At 50.4% G+C, this 9,293-nt stretch overlaps 1 protein-coding gene across 1 annotated transcript in view; it reads left to right on the plus strand.

Annotated features, from left to right (window-relative positions):
* Positions 1-8,173, plus strand: part of LOC106808562 (dynein heavy chain 6, axonemal-like) — an 88,968-nt gene extending 80,795 nt beyond the window's left edge. Inside the window, 4 exon segments of the mRNA XM_014811324.1 lie at positions 39-315; positions 704-1,013; positions 1,591-1,728; positions 7,662-8,173. Of these exon segments, the coding sequence (XP_014666810.1) occupies positions 39-315; positions 704-1,013; positions 1,591-1,728; positions 7,662-7,765 (829 nt within the window). The 3' untranslated portion in view covers positions 7,766-8,173.
* Positions 8,174-9,293: the final 1,120 nt, after the last annotated feature.

The following is a 9,293-nucleotide window of genomic DNA, read 5'->3' on the forward strand; positions in this document are numbered from 1 at the left end:
GTTAATTTTTTTAGAAATAATAGAAATATTACATGTAGAAATATTAGAACGTGTAGAGAATTAGAATAAACTAATGCTATGATATCGCACATGAGCTCGGCGGTGTTTCCATCGTTTCATCGTTTGCAGGACTCACTGAAAACTCTGCAGAAAGCTATCAAGGGTTTTGTGGTGATGAGCGAAGACTTGGAGATGATCTACACGGCTTTTCTCAACAACCAGGTTCCCGCGCAGTGGTCGAACGCTGCCTACCCCTCGCTGAAGCCACTGGGAAGCTGGGTCAGCGATCTCGTGCTCAGACTAACCTTCATCGAGGTTAGCAACGGGAGATGTTCCAACTTTACAGATAAAATTTTTTATGATGGATTCAGACAGGAGGAAGCTTGTTGTGCTTTGACCTTTGATCGTTTGAAAAAATATGGCTACAGCTAGTTTATAGTGCTTTGTATGTATCTCTGTCAGCAGGCTTGTTGTTGTTGTTGTTGTTGTTATTCTTGCTCTTGTTGTTTGTTGTAATTTGGATTAGTGCCTACTTCGCAAGCAAATGGTCACTTTGTGGGTACACACACACACACACTTTGTTTTTGACACACACAAGTGTATGTATAATCATCGTCTGTAGATGAGTGTATTATCTAATCATGCTCTATAGATGAGCGCACGCGTGATAATGATTCACATGCTGCTGCGTCGTTCGTTGCAGGAGTGGATCCGTCTCGGCCCCCCGGTGTCCTACTGGCTCTCGGGGCTCTTCTTCCCTCAGGGGTTCCTTACGGGCACGCTTCAGAACCACGCGCGCAAGTACAACCTGCCCATCGACCAGCTGAGCTTCGAGTTCCACGTGCTGCCGCGTGTGCGCCGCATGGCGGACTACTACGCCGCCAGGGGGCAGCTGCAGCCGGGCGAGGTTATGGCGGAGGACGCAGAGGTGGCGCCGGTGGAGGACGGGGTGCTCGTGCACGGAGTCTACATGGATGCGTGTCGCTGGGACATGGACGGCATGGTCCTAGAAGGTGACCCGCGTGCGGGGGGAGCGGGAGCGGGGCGCTCAGGGGGCGGGGACGATACGTACGTAGAGGGCTCGGCTAGACTGTCCCCCGTAAGTCGTGCTTTGGTGTCGACGCGTCGTGGGAGCAGCCACGGCGACGTTTGGAGTCAGTCTAAGAGGCTGGGCAGACGCGTGTAAATTCTTTGCTTCCGTGCGTGCAGCTACGCATACACTTTCTATAGAAATAATAATTAGTACTAATTAATGAATAAGTAGAAGTGTAGCGATTAGCTATCAATATCAAGCTTTATTCTACAGGCTACCCATGGTCATGTTTCTGAACTCCTCAGTAATTATGATGGATTAATATATAGTTAAGCATTTATTTTCTTTGCAAAAATCGAACTTTAGAGCTAGGTGAATTGTTATATATTACATAAATCTCCTGCACTGAAACGGTATCGGTTCCTGCTCTGAACGAATCTTTTGTAGCTTGAAATTTAATATGAATTATGTGGAACAGCCATGAATTTTTGTCGTACGTGTCGTGTCGTAGTAATATCCCTGATGTATAGACATAGATGGCGCGCTTTTCGCTGCAGATTCTCTGTTTGGTGAGATGAACGGAGAGCTGCCCATGATGCACATGGAGCCAAAGATGCTGTTTTCGCCGAGCGAGAAGGACTACATTGCACCGCTCTACAAGACCTCCGCGCGAGCCGGAACTCTCTCTACTACCGGTATGTACCTCCGCGCGAGCAGGAACTCTCTCTACTACCGGTATGTACCTCCGCGCGAGCAGGAACTCTCTCTATTACCGGGTCCGTGCAAGCAGAACTCTCATCTACTACCGTATGTACCTCCGCGCGAGCCGGAACTCTCTCTACTACGGTAGTACCGTCCGCGACTAGCAGGATACTCTTCTATTGCTACCGGTATGTACTCCGCAAACGATCAGGAACTCTCTGCTACTACCGTATGTAGCTCCCGCACGAGCAGGAACTCTCTCTACTTACGGTATGTACCTCCGCACGAGCAGGAAGCTCTCTCTATCTACCGGTATGTATTCGCGTGAGCATGAACCCTCTACTACCCGGTATGTACTTCCGCGCGTTGCAGGAACTCTCTCTAGCTACCGGTATTACCCTCGCCGCGAGCAGAACTCTCTCCTAGCTACGCGGTATGTATCCGTCCACAGCGAGGCAGGAACTCTCTCTACTACCGTATTACCCATCCGCGCAAGCAGGAACCCTCTCTCTATCTGGACGCCGGGTACTGACCTCCGCGCGAGCAGGATACTCTTCTCTACTACCGGTATACGCCCTCCACCGCGAGGCAGGAATGTCTCTCATCGTACTACCAGGTATGTACCTCCGCGCGAGCAGACTCTCTCTACTACGCGGGTAATGTACCTCCGCACGAGCAGGAACACTCTCTCTACTACCGTATGTACCTCCCGGCGCGAGCAGGGAACCTCTCTACTACCGGTATGTACCGTCGCGGACGAGCAGGAACTTTCTCCTACGAGCCGGATGTACCTCCGCGCGAGCAGGAACTCATCTCTACTACCGTAAATGTACCTCGCGCGAGCCAGGATCTCCTCTACTTAACCAAGTATGTATGCCTGCCGCGCGAGCAGGGGAACGTCGCCTCACGCGGGTATGTAGCCTTCCGGAGCGCGACCATGAACACCTCTCTACTAACACGGTATGACCGTCACACGCGAGCCGGAAACTCTCTCTACTACCGTATGGTACCTCCACGCGAGCCGGGAACTCTCTGCTACTACCGGTATGTACCTCCGCGCGAAGCCGGAAACTCCTCTACTACCGATGTACGCCTCGCGCGAGCCAGTGAACTCTCTACTACCGGATATGTAAACTATCCGCTGGCGAGCAGGAACTCTCTCTAACTACCGGTAGTACCTCCAGCGGCGAGCAGGAACTCTCTCTACTACGCGTATGTACCTCCGGCGCGAGCAGTGAACTTCTCTACTACCGCTGTACCCTCCGCGCGAGGCAGGAACTCTCTCTACTACTACGGTATGTATCTCCGCGCGGAGGCAGGAACTCTCATCTATTACGTCGGTATGTAAGCCTCGCGCAACAGGAACTCTCTCTACTACCGGTAGTATCTCCGCCGATGCAGGAACTGCTCTCTATTACCGGTATGATTACCGTCCGCGCAGCAGGAACTCTTCTCTACTACCGGTAATGTAACTCCGCAGCGCGAGCAGGAGACTCACTGCTACTACCGTATGTACTCGGCGCAGCAGGAACTCTCTCTAACTACCGTATTACGGCTCCGCGCGAGAGAGACTCACTCTAGCTACCGTATGTAGAGCCTCCGCGCGGAGCAAGGAGAAACTCTCTCTGAGCTAACCCGGTTATGTACGCTCGCGCGCAGAGCAGGAACTCTCTCTGACCTACCGGGTAGTGACCTCCCGCGAGCAGGGAACTGCTCTCTACTACGCGATAGTCCTCCGCCGCGATGCAGGAACTCTCTCTACTACCGGTATGTACCCTCCGCACGAAGCACGAACTCCTCTCTACTACAGTATGTACCTACCGCGCGAGCCAGGAACTCTCTCTACTACCAGGTATGGTACCTCCGCGCGAGCAGGAACTTCTCTCTACTACACGGTATGTACCCTCCTGCCGCGAGCAGGAAACTCTCTCTACTGACCGGTAGATGCTACCTCCGCGCGAGCAGGAACTCTCTATACTACCGTAATGATACCTCCCGCGCGAGGGCAGGAACTCTGCCTCTACTACTGGTATGTACCGTCCGCCGCGAGCAGGAACCCCTACTAACGAGGTATGTACTCCGCCAGAGCAGAGAACTCTCTCTACTACCGTAGTACCTCCCGCGCGAGCAGGAACTCTCTCGACTACCGGATGTACCTCCCGCGCAGCAGTGAAACTCTCCTCTACTACCGTATGCTACCTCCGCGCGAGCAGGAACTCTCTCTACCCCGGTATGTACCTCCGCGTGAGCAGGAACTCTCTCTACACCGGTATGTACTCCGCCTCGAGCAGGAACCTCTCTTACTAAAACCGTATGTACCTCCGCGCGACAGGAAACTCTCTCTACTACCTGGGTAATGTACCTCCGCGCAGCAGGAACTCTCTACTACGCCGGTAGACCGTCCGCGCAGCAGGAACTCTCATCTAACTACCGGTAATGTATCGTCCGCGCGAGCAGGAACTCTCTCTACTATCCGAGGTATACCTCCTGCGTGAGCAGGAACTCTCTCTCTACTACCGGTAGTACCTCCGGCGCCGAGCAGGAGACTCTCTCTACTACGGGTATACCTCCGCGCGAAGCATGAACTCTCTCTATCTACCGGGTATGTACCGTCCGCTGCGAGAGTAACTCTCATACTACGCGTAGTACGCTCCGCCGCGAGCAGAACTCTCTCTACTACCGTAATGTATCGCAATCCTATTGCAGCGAAGCAGGGAACTCTCTCTACTACGTATGTATCCTTCCGCGCGACGCAAGAAGCTCTCTCTACTGCTACCGGTATGGTACCTCCGCTAGTGAGCAGGAACCTCTCTACTACCCGGTATGTACCTCCTGCGCGAGCAGGAACTCTCTCTACTACCGGTATGTACTCCAGCCTGGACGATGTTCGAACAAGGAACTCTGCTCCGAAAAGAAAAAAAAAAAAAAAAGGAAAAAAAACTACTACCGGATGTACGTTTCTCCACGCGAGCCAGGAAGCTCTCTCTACTACGCGTATTACCTCCGCGCGAGCAGGAACTCTCTCTACTACCGGTAATGTATCTCGCGCGACGCGAGGAACTCTCTCTACATCCGTATGTACCTCCGCGCAGCAGGAAACTCTCTCTAGCTACCGGTATGTACTCCGCCGAGCAGAACTCTCTCTACTACCGGTATGTTACGCTCCGCGCCGAACGCAGGAAAATCTCTCTCTTACTAACGGTATGTACCCTGCTCAGCCGAGACAGTGAACTCTCTGCTACTACGCGGTATGTACCTCCGGCGCGAGCAGGAACCTCTCTTACCTACGCGGTATGTACTCCGCGCAGAGCAGGTAACTCTCTCTACTACCGGTATGCTACCTCGCGTGAGACAGGAAACTCTCTCTACTACGGTATGTATCTCCGCGCGAAGCAGGAACTCTCTCTAGTACGGATGTACCTCCGCACGAGCCAGGAACTCTCTCTAACTACGCGGTAATGTACGCCTCCGCGCGAGCAGGGGAACTCTCTCTACTACCGTATGTACCCACCCGCGCAAGCAGGAACTCTCTCACTACCGTAGTACGCTCCGCTGCGAGCCAGGAACCTCATCTACGTACCGGTATGTAGCTCCGTCGCGAGCAGGACAAGCCTCTCTACTAACACGGTATGTCCTCCGGCGCGACGCAGGAACTCTCTCGTACATACCTGTTTACCTCCGGCGAGCGAACTGTCTCTCTAATACGAATGTACCTCCAGCAGCGAGCAGACTCTCTCTACTACGCTGGTATTATCCGTCCGCACGACAGGAACATCTCTCTACTAACCGGTCAGTACCCCGCGTGAGCAAGGAACTCTCATCTACACCGGTATGTACGCTCCGCGCGTGTCAGGAACTCTACTCTAACTACCGCGGTTTGCACCCTCGGCGAGGCAGTGAACACTCTCTGCTACAAAACCGGATGTACGCTCGCGCCGGCAGGGAACTCTCTCTACACCGTAAAGTACCCCAGCGCGAGCAGAACTCTCTCTACTACCGTAATGTACCCTCCGGCACGAGCAGTGAAACTCTCTCTACTACCGGTATGTTACCCTGCCGCGTGCAAGCAGGAAACTCTCTTCTAACTCACCGGTATGTAGCCTCCGCGGAGCAGAGAACTCTCTCTACTACCGGTATTACTCCGCGCGAGCAGGAACTCTCTCTAGCTACCGGTATGTACCTTCGCGCGAGCAGGAACTCTTCTCTACTACCGGTATGTACCCCACGCGAGCAAGGAACTCGCTCTCTACTACCCGGTATGTCACGTCTGCGCTACAGGAAGGACGCGGCACTCAAGCTCACCCAAGGAACTCCGGTCTCTAGATGCTACCAGGTATGTTACGCTACGAGAAAGCTTAAAGTACTGCGGCAATGGCAGCGAACATCTCTCTAGCTAACGCGTATGTATCTCCTGCCGGGCGAGGCCGGAACTCGGGCTCTTCATACTACCTGGTATGGTACGCTCCGCGCGATGCAGGAACTCTTCTCTACTACCGGTATGTACCTTCCGCGAGCAGGGAACTCTGCTCTACATACCGTATGTACGCCCACGCGAAAAGCAGAACTCTCTCTACTACCGGTATTACCCCCTCCGCGCGAGCAGGAACTCTCTCTACTACCCGTAATGTACGGTCCGCGCGAGCAGGAGCGCTCTCTACTACCGGTAGTACCTCCCGCGCGAGGCAGGAACTCTCCTCCCCTAGGCTACCAGTATGTACTCCACGCGAGCAAGGAACTCTCTGCTAACACTACCGTATGTACGCTCCACGCCGCCGACATGGAACTCTCTCTACTACCCGGTATGTACCTCCGCGCGAGCAGGAACTCATCTCTACTACCGGTATGTACCTCCACGCGAGCAGGAGACTGCTCTCGTACTACGGCAGTATGTACCTCCACGCGAGCAGGAACCTCTCTACTACCGAGTATGTACGTCCACAGAGAGGAACTCTACTCTACTACGCGTATGTACCCCGCGCGAGCAGGAGCTCTCTCTAAACTACCGTATGTACCGTCCGCGCGGCAGGAACTCTCTCTACTACGTATGTACTCCGCGCGAGCAGGAACTCTCTCGTACTACCGGTAGTACGCGTCACGCGAGCAGGAACTCTCTCTACTACCGTATTAACCTCGACCACGCGAGCAGGAACTCTCTCTACTACCGCTATTGTATGTACCTCCACGCGAGCAGGAACTCCTCTCCTACTACCGTAGGTACTCCGCGCGAGCAGGAACTCTTGCTACTACCGTATGTACCCCCGCGCGAGCAGGACCTCTCTAATCTAACCCGGTATGTACCGTCGCGCGAGCAGGAACTCTCTCTACTACCGGGTATGTACCTCCGGCAAGCAGAACTCTCTCTAGCTACCCGGTATGTTACCCCGCGAGCAGGAACTCTCTCTACTACCGGTATGTACCTGCCCGCGCGAGAGGAACTCTTTCTACTACTCGGTATGTACGTTCCGCGCGAGCCGAACTCTCTCTACACGCGGTATGACTCCGCGCGAGCAGGAACTCTCTCTTAACTACCAGTATGTATCTCCCGCCCCCCCCCCCCCCCCCCGCGCCCCCCCCCCCCCCCCCCCATTGCGCGAGCAGGAACTCTCTCTACTACGCGGTATTGGTAATCTCCAGCGGCGAGGCAGGAACTCCTCTCTACATACCGCTAATGTATCTCCGCGCGAGCAGGAACTCTCTCTACTACCGGTATGTATCTCCGCGCGAGCAGGAACTCTCTCTATTACCGGTATGCACGTACACCCGTCTGTCCTCGCCCGGGAAACTATATGATCGCTAACAAACCCAGTATTGCAACACCCTTCGTTCCGTTTCGTATAGAAGAAAATAGATATCATTATTATTTATTAAATCTATGTATTTGTAAGATTTGGATATATGGTGTTTTTATTGTGATTTGTTTTTTTAGGTCATTCCACGAACTTTGTAGTTCCCGTGCATCTGCCAAGCAAGCGTCCACAAGATTATTGGATATCAAAAGGTGCTGCCCTCTTGTGTCAGCTGAATGAATAAAATGGAACTATGGCTATAGACGGGGCTGTAGAGACAATCGCGGCAACGAGTTCATAGTAAAAAGTAACAGTGCCAAAAATGTAAATTTTATCAGCCAACGTGTCTGCTGGATATATATACAGGCCTACGTAATGTTTCATAGCAACAAGATACTTTTTATTGGTACATATTGTGCAAGCCAACATCTTATACAGACTGGTACCATCCACTTATTTTAGCTATATAATATACCCGCTAGTGTACGTGTTACTATGAAGAGTAATCTATAAGAGGCTCAACCATATAACTGTAGGTACTGTCACACTATAGTTCATATCAGTATTTGTCAGTATTATTGACCATAATTTTACTCATTGTCCCGAAACTTTTATATGTTTATACAATAAAGATATTTTCATACAATGGTTAGCATTTTCTTAGATGACCTATATCTTTTTTTTTCTTATTTCATTCGATTTGCTATAAAATATTATACGTAATTTCATCGTTTGGCGTCACTGATGCAGACTGAGAGTAAGTGAATTGCGAATCAAGTCGGATATACGTAAGATTTACATAAATGCGCCGATTCAAACATTTGGATAGCTGGCATTTGTAGCAATTCTGTCATGATTGTGTAAACCCAATCAAGAGATTTAACTTCATGTAGATTCGTTTTATGTAGGAAACGTAGCTGAGCAGAACACAAGATTACAAACCGCCATGCCGAACTCCCGTAGCTCCCCCTGGCTCTCAAATATTGAACTAAAGGATAGACAACTCTCCTACAGGGCGCTATACCGTCATTAATCATTATGACAAATTCCACATCGGTTATCCTTATTCCTTGACATGTAATTAAATGTAACCACTGTCTCCCCAGGCTGCTCCCCAGCTGTAACATAGCATAAAAGTACTGTTTAGGAGATGCACTCATAGGGCCTACCTACATGATGCGATAATCTTCAAGTTCAATATTTATTTGCCATGTCTTCGTAAGATACATTTAATAGTTGATTTTGTTATCAATATTAAAATTTTTTCTTCGTTTTTGCGCTACGTATGTAGCTACTATCATGGTAACACGCTCTGTCGCGTCAAACGACCATTGCTTTACCACGATCCATAGATGTCAGCACAGTCGTGGTGCGTATTTAAAACCCTAATGTTCGCTTCTGTGTGCTAAATACTTTTTTGCAACGAAGCAAATTTCATGTATATGCGTTTAAAGAAATCATATGAAATAAACCGCTTAATATATCAGCCTAATTTTTTCAGGAATTATAGGAATTAAGGACCTGAGGTGTCCTTCTTTCTATTTCTGCAAATTTTTTTTTTGGGGGGAGGGGTTTGTCATTATAATATATGACTTTTTTTCAAACAACTAGTCAACAACCAAATTCCGCTGTGTGAATTATTGAAATTTATTCCAATTTAAAAGTTTGTTCCACAGTAATATTTACTCTAATATTACTCTTATACTCTAATATTATTCTTATACTCTAATATTACTCTTATACTCTAATATTACTCTAATATCCCTCTTGAA

Source organism: Priapulus caudatus, unplaced genomic scaffold (assembly GCF_000485595.1).
Source record: "Priapulus caudatus unplaced genomic scaffold, Priapulus_caudatus-5.0.1 Scaffold286, whole genome shotgun sequence".
In the NCBI taxonomy this organism is placed as follows: Eukaryota; Metazoa; Priapulida; class Priapulimorpha; order Priapulimorphida; family Priapulidae; genus Priapulus; species Priapulus caudatus.